This window comes from Cherax quadricarinatus, chromosome 21, assembly GCF_038502225.1.
Source record: "Cherax quadricarinatus isolate ZL_2023a chromosome 21, ASM3850222v1, whole genome shotgun sequence".
Classification (NCBI taxonomy): Eukaryota; Metazoa; Arthropoda; class Malacostraca; order Decapoda; family Parastacidae; genus Cherax; species Cherax quadricarinatus.
In genome coordinates this window covers 24,558,671-24,576,768 of record NC_091312.1, presented here as the reverse complement: position 1 = coordinate 24,576,768, position 18,098 = coordinate 24,558,671, and the positions used below count along the sequence as shown (strand labels likewise).

General features: G+C 42.4%; 1 protein-coding gene across 2 annotated transcripts in view; it reads left to right on the top strand.

The window, feature by feature from the left end:
* The window catches only part of LOC128689093 (uncharacterized), a 49,700-nt gene that overhangs the window by 788 nt on the left and 30,814 nt on the right, over positions 1-18,098 (top strand). The window contains exons 1-2 of one of the 2 annotated variants that reach the window (XM_053777179.2): positions 1-1,830; positions 10,701-10,908. The exon at positions 1-1,830 is cut by the window's left edge and continues 788 nt beyond it. In XM_053777179.2, the coding sequence (XP_053633154.2) occupies positions 1-1,830; positions 10,701-10,908 (2,038 nt within the window). The remainder of the gene's footprint in view (positions 1,831-10,700; positions 10,909-18,098) is intronic. The other variant, XM_070087319.1, reaches the window with a different exon arrangement.

Below are 18,098 nucleotides of genomic sequence, written 5' to 3'. Positions count from 1 at the left end.
AATAGTAGTGCTGCTTCTCTTGTAAACTCAGAATTTGGTAGTGAGATTACTCTGTATGACTCTGCCCAATCTCTCAACACTCCGCGAAATTTAAGCCATTTGTCATTGTTAGACTTCGACAATTCCAACAAAGCTAACGAATACACACACAAAAAGTTGGAACACAGCACTAGTCTGTGTACAAATTCTGATAATTTACAAGGATTGCTTGAAGAGAAAGAGAGTTCATTTTGGGAATATACAAGCTGCCCCGACCTCTACTCCACTGGGCGCGGATCTAAGATACCTGCTGTTGTTAGACAGAATCCTAAACGTGCTTTTCAGTCCATATCCGCCATCAGTTCCAGCCTCCCGCTTAGTCTCTCTCCTCCTTTATCTCCCCTAAGAAAGATACTTGAAACTAATTCTGATATGAGTGCCGTTAGCGGGGCTACCTCGCTCAAGGTGGCTGAAGATAGTGACAAGAAGAAAAAGGGACTCATGTCACCTTTCCGAAAAGGTCGGAAGACTGGCCGAAAGTTTCGTCAACAAAAGAAGGTTCCGGAGGGAGGAATTAGTTCCCCCGGTTCAGGGGTGACCAGTGACACTGATCAAGAGTATTTATTGGATTCTGAATCCAGTGTCCCAAATAGCCCGGCTCTCGTGAAAAGTAATGTTCTTCATGGAACTGAGAATGAAGGAAAAGGGGAGGAGAGTGAAATTAATCTGGACACGCTTGAGCGACTGAACGGGTCGTCGTCACCTAAGGGATCAGACGCCAGCAGCAAGACTCCATCTCCGGTTACCAGCAAGAGTAACACGATCGAATCTGGTGTTATGAAAGTTGACGAGAAGGCAGAAAAAAAGAAAGAGAAGACAAAATTTGGGAGTTTTCTTGTTCGCAAGGACAAGAAACAAAAACCTGAGTATGGTTCGAAATTTTCTATTGTAAGTAATACCTCAGCAGCGTCTTTTACTACTGATGCGTCGATGGCAAGCACCGACGCGGTCGCAACATCAGATTCTACAGAGATGAAGACAGAAGAGAAGGCTAATGTGAAAGGCGATATGGATCCTCTGACCGCAGAGTCTGAGACAAACAATACCAAACACGTAGCCTCAGGTTCAACCGACGCTAAGGATGTTACCCCCAGTTCCAATATCTCTACCATCCAGTTTATCAAAAATCTGACGGTAAATGCAGAAATACCCGCTGTGCCGGGTATCAAGACAGAATCACAAGAAGATACCTCTGCAGTGGAAAACAAGAAGCTTGTTACATCACCTAATGGCAAACCATCTACATCCGAGGTAATTTCTGAAACGAGTGCGACAGTTGATATTCTCTCAAATCAAAATGAATCTCCTGATATTCTAAATTCTTCCTCCCCTGTTTCAGTTAGGTCTTCCAATCCCCAGGTTCCTCCTCCCGAACCCATAACAGTTACCTCAGGTTCTCAGGTGACAGTAAACCCGTTGACGACCAATCCAGTCTCCCGGTCGTCTACTAGATCGAGATCCCCAACTCCAGTCTTTCCTAGACGTTTTTCCTTGGAGAACGTTTCAAAACCTTTAAATGTAAAGGGGCTGTCTACCGAGCGTCGAGGTAGTTTAGGGACTCTACACAAGATAACGCCATTTACCTTCACGTTGGAAGAGACAGCCAGATATACGACAAAGGCGTCAGAGGGCGTTAGTGTTGAGGTGGCCCTGCCAGTGGAACCTCTGGCTACCCGGGGCAGAAGCCCTTCCCCATCCAGCAGAGAGAGTTATGGGCGGAGGGTACGAGGCTTCCCCGAGGGTGACCGTTCCCTGTTAATGGAATCGTCGGGCCACACAAGTGGCTCTTGGGTATGGTTATGCTTCTGTTTGTCGTATCTAGGCGACGTAGGTTCGAGTAGTAATCTGCACTTCATTGTGCGCTGTAGATTCTCATTTTGCTAGCAACCTTTGTTGCCTCTTGTTATAACTGAGTATCAGGCTAATTGTCAGAGCTGCTTATAATCATGTAAATAATGTGTTTATAATTTATGTAATGGGAATAATAGTGGGCTTGTATTCCTAAATTGTTATTTTGTGCATCATGCCCCTATTATTTATCAAGGGCCAGTATGTGGCAAGTTGAGCCAATGTAGTAATTGTATATAATATTTGCTCTCAGTTTGTTTATGCGCTTGTGTTGTGTAGTAATTCATGCAGTACTTTTTGCTTTATAAACTTAGACGTATAGTGTACTTTTTTTATGTTAAATATTGTTTGAACAGTTTTGGTATATTGTAAGACAGGAGTTATTTAAGATTTCCGTTTAATGCGACTTTGGTATCTCTATGTACTTCCTCAAGATAAATATGAAAGGAGGTGACATATCGTATTATGTTGCATTATTTACCTTATTTTGGATGATGAAATTTCTATTGAATATAGTCTAAAGGCCTTTGAAATCTGAATGAGAAATTCTTGTCCTCGTGTAACTTTTCTTTGATTATCGGTAGACAAGTGCACATACCCTCTGCCCCCTTCCCTCTCTCTCCCCCCTCGTGCGCGCGCGCGTAAACACACGCGCGCGCCCGCGCGCGCGCGCACACACACACACACACACACACACACACACACACACACACACACACACACACACACACACACACACACACACACACACACACACACACACACACACACAGTCAAGCACGTCAAGAAATTGGAGAAAGTGCAAAGGTTTGCAACAAGACTAGTCCCAGAGCTACGGGGATTGTCCTACGGGGAAAGGTTGAGGGAAATCGGCCTGACGACACTGGAGGACAGGAGGGTCAGGGGAGAAATGATAACGACATATAAAATACTGCGCGGAATAGACAAGGTGGACAAAGACGAGATGTTCCAGAGAAGGGACACAGACACAAGAGGTCACAATTGGAAGTTGAAGACTCGGATGAATCAAAGGGATGTTAGGAAGTATTTCTTCAGTCATAGAGTAGTCAGGCCGTGGAATAGCCTAGAAAGTAACGTAGTGAAGGCGGGAACCATACATAGTTTTAAGGCGAGGTATGATAGAGCTCATGGGGCAGGGAGAGAGAGGACCTAGTAGCAATCAGCTGTGACTCGACCCCTGCAACCACAAATAGGTAAGTACAAATAGGTGAGTATGTACACACACACACACACCCTCACCCCCCCCACACACACACACATGGTAATGCATTATTTACAGCTAGCAAAGTCAGGGTATTTTTCCAGAATGGTCTGTAATATATCACTGTGGATAAAATACTTTGCCATTTCTTGAACATTTCTGAGTGAGTTGTTTCTAAGTTCATTAATTTGATCACACTCCAGTACATAATGACGCAAGGTGTGACAATAGTCCATCTGGCAAAGTTTACATTTCGTTTGGTCTACATCTGGTGGTGGTAATTTAACCTGCCATAGATACTTGTAACCCAGCCGGAGCCGGGCGGTAGTGACATCCAAGAGTCTGCTTATCTTGTTGGATGCACCATAGACATGTGGCTCCTCCTGCATGATGGAATGATGATAGATGGACTGACTTGTGTCAATCTCCCTAAGTCTTAAGTCAATAAAGTTCATTTGAAGTTCTTTTCGTATTATTGTTCTCAAACTGCTAACTGACAACCCAAGATTGTAATCTACCCCCTCTTTGAAAGCATACAGCTTAGCCAATTTATCAGTTCTATCATGCATCTGAAGACCAATGTGAGATGGAATCCACAGCATGTGCACTCTGACTCCACTGTCCACAATCTTACCATACCTATGTCTGGCTTCTGACACAAGCATGCCACAATTTATACTTAATGAGTTGAGAGCATTTATGGATGACAGAGAATCAGTTACAATTAAAGTGTCAACCTTAGATACATGGACACATTTGAGTGCAAGGAGTATGGCAAACAGTTCTGTTTGAAGGGTAGAGGCCCAGTTATTGATGCGTGCTCCAATTTCTTTATGAGAGCCATTACTCTGTGTGACAACAGCAGCACTACCAGCTGCACCAGTCATCGAGTACATGGCGCAGTTGTTGAGCCCCTACCTGGTTAGACACATGCAGAAGCCCGAAAAATGTCCGAAAGTTTGCAACCACACTTTAAAGGAACTGAACTTCATGTCCTTGGCAAAAAGAAGAACTAGGGAAGATGTGATAACGTACAGTACAAATTTTTAAGAGAAGAGGAATTGTTAGGATAAAGATTGACTTAGGAGAGCGAAGGACAAGGGGATACAGTTGGAAGCAGAAGACAGGAATCCTTACCCTAACCTTGTAAAACCCTGTGTAAAAAAATGAGGTATAGGGACGAAAGGAAGTGTCTTTAATAGCAGGATGGTTGAAAAGTGGAATATCTTTAGAGGGGCGGTGGTGGAGGTAAACGCACTTTCTGTATTTTTAAGTGCATTTATATCTCTTTTGCAAGATGGAAATCTATTTTCTGCCACGAAATCTAAATGCCATCTCAAAAGATGTAAAAATATAGATGTAAAGTTTGTGACTTCTGTTGCTTATATTTCTCTACTTGAAGTCTCTTATGGAAGATATTTAATTCACGTAATGTGTGCGGCGTGTTGGACAGGGCAAGCGTGGATGGTACCTTTATGTGAGTACTTACTGTATATAGTCACAGATTTTGGGGCGATGCAAACAACTTTTGGTCTGCTTTACGTATTTACATCGGACGTGCTTATCTCGTAGAGGTCACACAGCTCCTGGGAATAAGAAGCAGTCAGGCTTGATTGAGAAGAATGGGAGGGTAGCTCCAGTTCTCTTGATCAAGAGCCCTTCGTCAACATCAAGGCATCAGTCATCCTTGAAGAGCTCAGCTTTCTTTAAATGTCAGGGTGATGGTGGTGACATTATCACTTGTAGTCACCGTGACCTCTTGTTACTGTGACCTGATGGCAGTGTACTTTGTCTAGGTTTTGTTGAACTTCTTGTCTGAGCTCGTGAGTGAAGTAATTGAGTAATTTAAATATGGAAAACCGAGAAAATCGCTGCCATAATGTCTTGTCGGTAATTCTACCAACATTATTACAATATTTAGGTAAAAGGACACAAGTGCACAGCGGCTTGACAAAGCTCCTGGAGAGCGAAACGTTGTCACATTAAAATGTCGCATTAGTTGTACTTCCCTGTCCTTTTACCTAACAACTTATGCCTTGTTTTCATCCTATGTCGACGTTGTTCTTACTGATATGTCTCTTTGAAAGGGTCTCCAAGATCAAGTTGAATGGCATATTTGTTGGTGGAGGTTTATCAGTACTCTCCCCCCCCCCCATCCATACAGGATAACACGAAAATGCCAAGCAGTTTGGCTTTTTATGTTTGGATTCTTTGGGTCCTTCCCTAGGATACATCCCACAACTGTCAACTAACACCGCGTACCTACTTTCTGCTAGGTGAATGGGGGCAGCAGGTGTAAAAAAGACCCGCCTCTACATTTCCGAATGTATTATTATTAGTTGTATATAGAAGAGGAAGTGCTAAACCGTAAGAGTTGTCCAGTTCCCGGGCACCAGGAGGAAATTAGTTCTCTCCTTGGATCAAGAGACTTTTAGTAACATCAAGGCACACACAGCTTGCAGGGTCTCAGACCTGTACGGTTAGCCGTTTCAAAAAACACAATGAAAGGCAGCGGTCACCAGGGCCACGGTACAGCACTGTTTTTCTTGGATTCTTTGGAACCAAAATCATTATTATATATATGAAAGTGATCAAGTTGGAATCAAGAGACGCCTAGCAATTCTGAAAATTCATTAACAAATACACATGAATGCTGAGATTACATGCGAGAATTTAGTTTAGAAAATAGTTTAACGGTCACCACGATCACCAGGAACAGTCACCAGTAGTGCGTTCACCAGGACCACGATCACCAGGACCACGATCACCAGGACCACGATCACCAGGACCGCGATCACCAGGACCACAATCACCAGGATCACAATCACCAGGACCACAATCACCAGGACCACAATCACCAGGACCGCGATCACCAGGACCGCGATCACCAGGACCGCGATCACCAGGACCACAATCAGCAGGACCACAATCATCAGGACCACGATCACCAGGATACTGACGAAAAGCCTCGCCAATTGTGATGAATGGTTTGAAAAACAGACAAGTTGAAGATTGAGACACTTATGCAGCATATGGGAATCTTTATTCAGGAAACGTTTCGCCACACAGTGGCTTCATCAGTCCAATACAAAGAGGAAGGCGTAAGGAGAGGAGTAGTGTGAGGTAATGATTACCTCACACTACTCCTATCCTTACGCCTTCCTCTTTGTACTGGACTGATGAAGCCACTGTGTGGCGAAACGTTTCCTGAATAAAGATTCCCATATGCTGCATAAGTGTCTTAATCTTCAGCCTCGCCAATACATTTCTCTCCAGCGACATTTTTAAATGTCAATGTCGTCTGAATGTCTTTAAGACCAGGAAGGGGACAACTCCAGGTTAACGCAACTCTGATGTCCAACACTGGTTGTAAGTTGATATTTTGTACGAAAAATCAGAAACGAAAATAAATATAAAAATAATATTGATGGTGGAGCACGGGAAACCTTCCTCTCGGCCAGATGTCATGCGATGCATTGTAATCGAGTTCACTCAGGGTATTGAGAGTAATTAATATCATAAAGTAGAGAGACAGTTAGGTGACCTGCATTGAGTGAATATCCTGAGCTGTGTTCTTTTGGTGGAAGCGTGAAACCTGCGAATGTACTGCAGTGTTTGTGCAATGGAGGGTCATCAGAGATGCACATATATTTCTTACGATGATACAAAAGAGATGCATTGTAACAGTGCGGGTTATGGCATGGTTCTGTGAAGACTTTTCTTGTACCCAGAGATTTTATCACCTCTCAAGAGGTCTTGTATCAGAGGTCCGGAGGTGGAAGAATGAGGTCAAGAAGTCACCTGTGAGTAGCCAGGTTAGGTGATGGCAGTATCAGGTATTGAGATTATAATCTTTGTTCAAACAGGGAAGAATGTGTGGGAAAGGACACTTGTGTACTGTTCAGGACATCAGGACATTAAAGAAAACGTTTCGCCACGAGTGACTTCTTCAATCCTAATGGCTGAAGCAGGCACTCGTGGCGAAACGTTTCCTCTGATAAATGTCCTGAATTGTACACAAGTGTCCTGTCCCACATTTTGTCGGCATCACTATACAATTTAAAACCATGGGAGACTGTATTGCTGTTGTATTACAGTAATCAGGTTTGTTGAAAGGAAGGAAGCGTTGCTTCAATTCTCTATATCGAGAGCATATTCAGCATTAAGACATCCTCTCCCTCCAAGTGTTACTAGGTTAGAGCAGCAACTGTTCTTTCCCCTAACATTCCCATCCCGTAGGATGACAACATCCAAATAACATACTGGCGACGTCAGTGAAAACGTCGCATTTCAGGAAGAAACTGTGAGATAACGTTTCCCCGTGCAGAGATTAATAAAGCTTAGCATGGCTTAATAAAGCTCTACACAGGGCCAGACGTTATCCTGGGTAAATGCTTGTTCTACACGTGTCTTTTTTCCTCCTCTCTTCGTAGTTTTGCTCAGAAGGTTCGCTGCATTTGTTGCGAGTTCTACTTGAATCCCTGCAGCAGGTCTTAAGGTTATTAGAAGTGAAGGCTGGCGGCTGTTATATGGTTTCCCAGCATGTGTTGACTCACCCTACTGCCCCTGTGCAAGCAACACTTGTTTTACATCACTTGTAAGGCAATTGATGTAAAACGTTACTTGTTTTACAGTGAAATAGTGAGATATGAAAATGCAATTTTCCGGATATGACAGCTGAAATAATAGGGTCTTTTATGCACCTTCACACTTTGCAGTCGAAACGGTGATTGCCTTCTGTTCTCTTGGCACTGTGATTGCCTTCTGTTCTCTTGGCACTGTATGACTCCTACGGCTTTAGTGTTTCCCTGTGAGTATGATGATGATAATCTGATGTAATATATGTAATATCGAACAATTGTAGGCATTTGTTATATATACATACATACATATATATATAGCTTGTGACTGGGCTAGAGCTTGGTGTAGCTGTCTTGTGTTTCAGGATGATGGTAAACTTAAGGTTTCTCTGTAATCACAACACCAGGCTCCTTTCTCTTCACAGGGAAAATATTTTTTAACCACGTATATAGTGCGTACGTGCAGACGCATACATGCGCACATTCACACACACACACACGTGTGTGTGTGTGTGTGTGTGTGTGGAAAGTGAGGTATTGGAGGCAGGATCCATACATAGCTTTAAGAAGAGGTATGATAAAGCTCGCGGAGCAGGGAGTAACCTAGTGGCGACCAGTGAAGAGGCAGGACCAGGAGCTCTGAATCGACCCCTGTAACCACAATTGAGTACACACACACACACACACACACACACACACACACACACACACACACACACACACACACACACACACACACACACACACACACACACACACACACAGGAAGTGGAACAGTCTGAAGAGAGTAATAATGTTGGTAAAAATTACCGACACAATGTTAGGTAAAAGGTCACAAGTGCAACTGATGCGACATTTTATTGTAGCAATGTTTCATTCTCCAGGAGCTTTGTCAAGCCGGCTTGACAAAGCTCCTGGAGAGCGAAACGTTGCCACCATAAAATGTCGCATTAGCTGCACTTGTCCTTTTACCTAACGATCTAGAGAGTGAAGCAGTGGAGGCAGGATCTATACATAGGTTTAAGAAGAGGTACGATAAAGCTCTTGGAGCAGGGAGAGTGGACCTAGTAGCGACCAGCGAAGAGGCGGGGCCAGGAGCTGTGACTCGACCCCTGCAGCCTCATATAGTACACACACAAGTTACTATTACACATGGTGACCGTCAGGCTAGTGCTAGTGGTACCTGAAAGTTAGCTGAAGATAATTTTCTGGAAGTCTGCAGTCCTTTAGACTACACTAGACTACAATAAGGTCGACATACACAGAATCAAGTCAGCAGGTGTTTGTAGCAATGTCTAACGTATTGGCATTCAGGAACCTTAACGAGTTGCTTCATGATATTACATACGGCATATATCAGAAACATTTTAAAACAGAAATCACCAGCATGGTACACTTATGAAAAGAAACTGGAGAAAGTGCTGAGGTGTAAAACGACACTTAAAAGTTAGGTAAATGACTTATGGCAGAGAAATGAAGGACCAAGAGAGGCATGATCACGACGTACAAGATACTTAGAAGACTTGATGAGGTGGGCAGAAACAGATTTTTAAAAGCGGGAAACTGAAACAATGAGTTGTAGATTTAATGAGCCGCATGCACTTCATGTAATCTTTCTTCAGTCTTAGCTTATGGAGAAAATGTGGATTGACCTGGGTGAGGTAGTGGTGGAGGCAGATCCCATAAGCAGCTTTAATACTATATATGATAAGGTCCACGAGGCTAAGAATTAATAAACCTGGTGGCACTAAGAGGTATTGCAAGGAGTTGAAACTTAACCCCCACAACTACCACTAGGTGAGTGCACACCAAATATTGAAAGCGGGAACAAGAAATAAGTAATCACAATTACTGTAGGTAATGACACAGTTCTACGAAAAGGGAACATAAATCAGGAGGGTTGGGTGAATTGCATATTCTGCCCATGGCAGGCGAGTCCTTATAAAACCCGCAATTCTAAAACTGAGTTTTAGGACTCTCCTGCCATGGTTTAGTAATAGAGTTGTGGATGAGTGGAACAAACTCCCAAGTACAGTTATAGAGGCCAGAACGTTGTGTAGCTTTAAAAATAGGTTGGATAAATACATGAGTGGATGTGGGTGGGTGTGAGTTGGACCTGATAGCTTTTGCTACCAGGTCGGTTGCCGTGTTCCTCCCTTAAGTCAATGTGACCTGACCTGACTAGTTTGGGTGCATTGGCTTAAACTGGTAGGAGACTTGGACCTGCCTCGCATGGGCCAGTAGGCCTGCTGCAGTGTTCCTTCGTTCTTATGTTCTTCTTATGTTCACATATAATTATAAACTAGGCAGGTCTTCACTGGATCTGTCTAGCGAAGACCGAGTTAGCCTTGTGCTTGTGTTATTCAACATCAAGGCACCTTGATGGGAGAGTTTACAGACGGTGGTTAGTAGTACAGAGTAGACATTAAGGTAAGATGTTGAAAGAGGTTACAAATGGTGGGGAACTCTAAATTTTTAGGGTCATACTGCTCCTAGGGACATGGAAGGTATTCAGGTTCGATTCACGGAATTGGAGTACAGGTCCAATTCCTTAGACCAAGAGCACCCCTCAATAGCATCAAGGAACCTCCCTTGAGGGGCCTGTGTATTGTAGTGCAGTACTAATAGGGCAAGTGTTTGCTGTAGAAATATTTGGCTTTTTCTAATCCCAGAAATTGCTGTAATTATATTTGTAATTATGGAATTTAAACGATGTCCAATTTCTTTTAAACTAGTTCAGTGTATTATATAATGTTACGCTTGTAAGCATAAATTGGTAAAAAGTTAGCGTTTGTATTCATTTAGCAGCTAATAATGTATATATGTACAGGTTTTTATTATATACAAATCGTATATAGGTGCTTCAGTAAGGGAAACGACTATAATGGGTATCAGGTGTCATCATGAATACATTGCAAAGATAATTACGTATATTTTGCAAAAATAATCCGTACATGCACATTACTCTCAACATTCATTTCTTGTCAGTGATTACAGCACTAATATTGTAGGCAACCTCGAGCGCGGACAAGCGTGAACATCTATACAAGATACTGGTGATCGGAGAGCTTGGCACAGGCAAGACCTCTATTATAAAGAGATATGTTCACCAGTTCTTCAGCCAGCACTACAGGGCTACCATTGGCGTTGACTTCGCCCTCAAAGTTCTAAACTGGGACAGCAACACTGTCATCCGTCTTCAGTTGTGGGACATTGCAGGTGAGCCCTGTATAAAGTTTTGCAAATATGTTATCTGTTAAAGGTACTGTGGATCATTGTTTCCTGTAGCCTTTTTTTTTTTTTTTTTCTAAATATATTTCAGAGGGGTGAAGAGAGGGTTGTTGAGGTGGTTTGGTCATTTAGAGAGAGTGGAACAAAGAATGACATAAGGAGCATATAAATCTGTAGGGGAAGGAAGGCAGGGTAGGGGTCGTCCTCAAAAAAGTTGGAGGGAGGGGGTGAAGGAGATTTTGTGGGCAAGGGGCTTGGACTTCCATTAAGTGTGTGTGAGTGTGTTAGATAGGAGTGGAGACAAATAGTTTTTGGAACCTGACGAGCTGTTGGAGTGTGAGCAGGGTAATATATTGTGAAGGGATTCAGGGAAACCAGTTAGACAGACTTGAGTCCTGGAAATAGAAAGTACAATGCATGCACTTTAAAGGAGGGGGTTTGGGATATTAGCCGTTTGGAGGGATGTCTAAGTTGTCGTATCTGAATGACTGCAAAGACAGTGATTATGTACTAGTGATGGTGAAAGTGTTGAATGATGATGAAAGTTTTTTTTTTTTGTCACCCTGCCTCGGTTGTAAACAGCTGACATTTAAAAAAAATAATACCTGTAGCATACCTGGAAAGGGTTTCAGGGGTCAACACCCCTGCGGCTCGGTCTGAGACCAGGCCTCGTGGTGGATCTGGGTATTGCGACCCCTGAATGGGTCACAATGTATATAATGTATATTACCTGTTCATAAAATTTTATGTTGCTTATACATTATTTGCGATATTAGCTAAATCGTAAATATATTGCTTTATATTAGTATTTGACTTAGTTTTATTATTAGGTAGGATGTAACATTTATATATTATTCAGTGCTCATAGTTCGAGTGTTAAGTAGCTGACAGCATTGTCTAACTACTGTGATTATCGCTCCGCTCGTTTCTTTGCCAGCTTCTCTGTAGTTGCTGGGCAGCAGCAGTCCACAGAGAGTCACGTGATCAGGGTGGGGTGATCACACCTCACCAGGAGTGAGAGTCGGCCTGGCCTGCGCTTGCTCTTGTCTGTTTGACGTTGCTTCCAACAAGACGTGCCTCTCCAGCTCCCTTGCTGGCCCTTGTTGGAAGATCGTCTCTGTCACTTGTTGTTGGTTCTGTATAACTGTTCACAGTACATAACCTAGACTTGAAGAATTGAGACACTTATGCAACACATGGGAATCTTTATTGAAGAAACGTTTCGCCACACAGTGGCTTCATCAGTCCAATACAAAGTAGAAATGGGTAAGGAGAGTAGAAGTATGAGGTAATCAGTCCCTCAACCTGGATTCGATGTGTTCAGTCCATCACTCTTGTAGTAAGTGCAGCATAGGGCCAGAGAGGTGGCTTATATACTGCGGTGAGATGAGTTGAAGCAGGAGGAGGCGGGATCTTAGTGGGACCTGCCACTAATGTAAGTAGGTCATCGTCCAAAGGTTTGGGCAAGCGTTGAAGTCTTTGTACCAAGATTCCATGATGTTGCAGTGTCTGACAGATGTGATGGTTTTGAAAACCGACAAGTTGAAGAATTGAGACACTTATGCAACACATGGGAATCTTTATTGAAGAAACGTTTCGCCACACAGTGGCTTCATCAGTCCAATACAAAGTAGAAATGGGTAAGGAGAGTAGAAGTATGAGGTAATCAGTCCCTCAACCTGGATTCGATGTGTTCAGTCCATCACTCTTGTAGTAAGTGCAGCATAGGGCCAGAGAGGTGGCTTATATACTGCGGTGAGATGAGTTGAAGCAGGAGGAGGCGGGATCTTAGTGGGACCTGCCACTAATGTAAGTAGGTCATCGTCCAAAGGTACAAAGACTTCAACGCTTGCCCAAACCTTTGGACGATGACCTACTTACATTAGTGGCAGGTCCCACTAAGATCCCGCCTCCTCCTGCTTCAACTCATCTCACCGCAGTATATAAGCCACCTCTCTGGCCCTATGCTGCACTTACTACAAGAGTGATGGACTGAACACATCGAATCCAGGTTGAGGGACTGATTACCTCATACTTCTACTCTCCTTACCCATTTCTACTTTGTATTGGACTGATGAAGCCACTGTGTGGCGAAACGTTTCTTCAATAAAGATTCCCATGTGTTGCATAAGTGTCTCAATTCTTCAACTTGTCGGTTTTCAAAACCATTCATCACATCTGTCAGACACTGCAAGATCATGGAATCTTGGTACAAAGACTTCAACGCTTGCCCAAACCTTTGGACGATGACCTACTTACATTAGTGGCAGGTCCCACTAAGATCCCGCCGCCTCCTGCTTCAACTCATCTCACCGCAGTATATAAGCCACCTCTCTGGCCCTATGCTGCACTTACTACAAGAGTGATGGACTGAACACATCGAATCCAGGTTGAGGGACTGATTACCTCATACTTCTACTCTCCTTACCCATTTCTACTTTGTATTGGACTGATGAAGCCACTGTGTGGCGAAACGTTTCTTCAATAAAGATTCCCATGTGTTGCATAAGTGTCTCAATTCTTCAACTTGTCGGTTTTCAAAACCATTCATCACATAACCTAGACTTAGTGATTTTCGACATTATACTGAGGTTGTGTGTCACAGACACTGAGAAACTCAGGTCTTGAGCTGTAGCTTCTGACCTAATTTGTACTGGTATCTGTGTACTGTCACAGTTGGGGATTTACTAATGCTGAACTTAGATTCAGTAGTATGAGAGTTTTGTGACGTTTGTGGAGGATCAGCAGATGGTCCCTACTTAGTGTCATTATATTATCTCCTTGTTCCTGATACTATGTCACTGTTGCTTGTTATATTGCTGTTTGGCTTATCAGTCGTTTTATTGTTCAAGCAAGCTGTTCTGACTACCAGGTTGGTCAAGAAGTTAGTTTATGTGAGGACTTTTAGTCAGTCACTGGTTAAGTCTAGTCGAGTCTTGAGACATAGCGAACTGCTTAGAGCACTTACACACATACACACAAACTTACTTGTATATATATGTATTATGTTATTAAATGTTAACAATGTACCAGACGGTACTTAAAAGCCATGAAGATGTGATATGTGCCTTCAACAAAATATTACACGAGAGAAGTGTAGGAACTTGTATCCTATATTATATTCAATTGATTACTTTAATTTACTTTGATATTATATGCCTAGACAACTTTATTGTTATTAATAAACTTATTAAATTTTAATTTCTTTAGTTAGTAGCCTACCAGTTGTAATACTGAAGCACTATTGAATCTTACTAAATTCTAATGGATAATTGGACTAGGATACTGACTACATGTTACAAAAACCCAGTAACAGGCTGGATGCTAGAAGGGCAGTCCTTTCTAGTATTCACTGGAGATCTCTATGCTTATTAGATATCGCATTTTTTGTAACACAGGGTCTGATCAACCAGGCTGTTACTGCTGGCCGCATGCAAACTGACATACGAACCACAGCCCAGCTGGTCAGGTACTGACTTTAGGTGCCTGTCCAGTGCCTTCTTGATGACAGCCAGGGGTCTATTGGTAATCCCCTTTATGTATGCTGGGATGGAAATAAATGGTATAAAATACCGACACAATGGAAATATAAACACACATGCAGTATAATGTGATCCTTTATTGACAACATTTCTCCACCATTATTCCTTCGTCTGTCACCTGGCTTCGTTATGTTGACGACATTCTCCTCATAACTCCTAAACGCTTCAACGTTCAAGCTCTCCAAGACAAGCTCAACCAGGTCGAGCCTTCAATCCAGTTCACACTTGAAGAAGAAGTCGACAACACTCTTCCTTTCCTTGATGTTCTGCTCTGCAAAGCTGACCACGAACTTCGTTTTAAAGTCTATCGAAAACCCACCAACCAAAACGATCTTCTCCACTTCTACTCTCACCACGACACCAAAACCAAACGTGGTGTAATTATAGGCTTCTTCCTGCGTGCACTCAGAATCTGCAGCAATGAGTTCCTTGAGGAAGAATGCACTATAATTGAACAAGTATTTTCTAAACTCCACTATCCTCGTCACTTCATCAGAGACTGCAGACGGTGGGCATTAAACATCTTCAACACACCCAGAGAAGACACTGCCGAGAAGAGATACATAGTCCTCCCCACCAACTCCATTGCCAAACATGTTTCCAACATTTTTTCCAATACATCATTCCAAGTATCTACCTCCACAACCACGACCATCAAGGACATCACCAGTAGTAGACAGGACAAGCCTCCATCCTCTGCAGGGGTATACATAATCCCTTGTAATGACTGCAACAAATTATATGTGGGCGAAACATCAAGAGACCTCCAAACACGTATTTCAGAACACCAATATGCAAGCAGGACTGACGATACAAGGAATGCCTGTGTACAACATCGCAATTCACACAACCATTTAATTAACTACAGAAACTCGAGACTTATCGCCACAGAAGACAACACTCAATACCGAAGAATCCTGGAATCATCGCTTATCTCTATAACCAACAATTTCAACCAGAACAACGGCTTCTATAACATAGTTGAACCACTCGCCAAGAAACTTCTTCATCGCTATCCCACATAAGAACATAGAACACTGCATAAGGTCTACTCACAACTTGTCCAATACCCCTGCCAAGCTACCCAAGACTCTATAACCCCACCTGATAGATCATCAGATGCAGCATTCTCCACCTGACCTCAACATTCTGAACATGACTATAAATACTCCCGTACCTTCCACCCCAGGTAGATCTGTGTGTGACTTGAAAAAGCCCACTGTGTGGATGAAACGTTGTCAATAAAGGATCACATTATACTGCATATGTGTTTATATTTCCATGTATGCTGGGAGGCAGTCGAACAGTCTTGGGCCCCTGACACTTATTGCGTTGTCTCTGTGTACTCATGGCACCCCTGCTTTTCATTGGGGGAATGTTGCATCTCCTGCCGAGTCTTTTGCTTTCATAGGGAGTGATTTTCGTGCGCAGGTTTGGTATTAATCAAGGAACTTCAACCGTTCCCAGTAATTTAGGTGCCTTATCATATTTATGTATGCCATAAAAATTCTTTGTACACTCTCCAGGTCAGCAGTTTTGCCTGCCTTGAAGGGGGCAGTTAATGTACAGCAGTACATATATTCCAGCCTAGAGAGAACAAGTGATTTGAAGGGAATCATCATGGGCTTGGCATCCCAAGTTTTGAAGGTTCTCATTATCCATCCGGTCATTTTCCTAGCAGATGCAGTAGATACATTGTTGTGGATTTGAAGGCGAGATCTTCTGACTTTATCACTCATAGGTCCTTCACATTACTTTTTCGCTCTATTGTATGGTTAGAATGTGTTGTATACCCTGATGCAGTTTTAATTTCCTCAAGCTTAATATATCTAAGTAGCTGAAATTTCTCTTCATTGAACTTCATATTGTTTTGAGTGACCCATTTGAAGATTTGATATGGTTTGATTCGTTGTTGCAGTATTGTAGCCTAGTAAAGTATTCTGTTATAATAGTAATCAAGCTGAAAAACATTGGCAACATGCTGAAAGTATTTTACTTGTGTGGTTTATCATGTAATATTTTTTTAAATTTTGTATGTAGGACTAGGTTTGAATTTTGGAAAAATGTGAATTTTACATATTTATACAGAGTTTGACTGTATTTATTAATGGATATGTTTGAGACTTTAGTGTTGTTTGGTTTTCCAGGCTATGATTTCCCAACAATAGCTTGACAATGCTTTGTATCTCGCAAATGCATTGACAGTGCCGTGTATCTCGCAAATACATTACAGTGGACCCTCGACCAACAATGGCATCAATTAATGATAAATCCGACCAGCGATGCATTTTAACGCAAAAATTTTGCCTCGACTAGCGCTAAAAAACGACCAACACTATTCATTCCGTCTGAGACGCGTCCACTTCTGGCCAGTGTTTACAAGCCAGCCAGCCACCGCAGTCGCTTCCAAGCATACAATCGGAACATTTCATATCACCATGGGCCCCAAGAAAGCTTCTAGTGCCAACCCTACAGCAAAAAGGGTGAGAATTACTATGGATATGAAGAAAGAGATCATTGCTAAGTATGAAAGTGGAGTGCGTGTCTCAGAGCTGGCCAGGTTGTACACAAAACCCCAATCAACCATCGCTACTATTGTGGCCAAGAAAATGGCAATCAAGGAAGCTGTTCTTGCCAAAGGTGCAACTATGTTTTCGAAACTGAGATTGCAAGTGATAGAAGATGTTGAGAGACTGTTATTGGTGTGGATAAACGAAAAACAGATAGCAGGAGATAGCATCTCTCAAGCATATGTGAAAAGGCTAGGAAGTTGCATGAAGATTTAATTAGAAAAATGCCAGCAACTAGTGGCGATGTGAGTGAATTTAAGGCCAGCAAAGGTTGGTTTGAGAGATTTAAGAATCGTAGTGGCATACATAGTGTGATAAGGCATGGTGAGGCTGCCAGTTTGGACCAAAGAGCAGCTGAAAAATATGTGCAGGAATTCAAGGAGTACATAGTGAAGAATTGAAACCTGAACAAGTGTTTAATTGTGACACTGACAATGTTGTGAAACACTTTAGGAATGTCATAAAGGAACGGGAGGTACAGGCCTCTATGGACAGATATGTTGTGCGACAGAGGTCCAGTGACTCAAACTGGTCCTAGTGGCATTAAAAGAAGAAGGGAAGTAACCCCGAAAAATGACTTGCCACCTCAAGTCCTAATGGAAGGGGATTCCCCTTCTAAACACTAACACCATCAACACTCTCCCCTCCTCCCATCCCATCAATCAGATCTTCAATAAAGGTAAGTGTCATGTAACTGTGCATGTCTTCTTCAGTTTGTGTGTATTAAAATTAATATTTCATGTAAATATTTTTTTTTTCAATACTTTTGGGTGTCTTGCACAGATTAATTTGATTTCCATTATTTCTTATGGGGAAAATTAACTTGACTAACGATAATTTTGATTAACGATGAGCTCTCAGGAACGGATTAATATCGCTGGTCAAGGGTCCACTGTATTTTAAATAATTGCTAAATATATAAAGGTCATACAAGTCTATGGTACGGGGGATATGTAAAAGTGGGAGTTATTGTGGTTGTAAAAGTGGGAGTTAATGTGGTTGCTGAAGCAGGTGCAATAGGTTAGTCTAATAATAATATGTTTCTACAAGTACATGTACAAGGTAT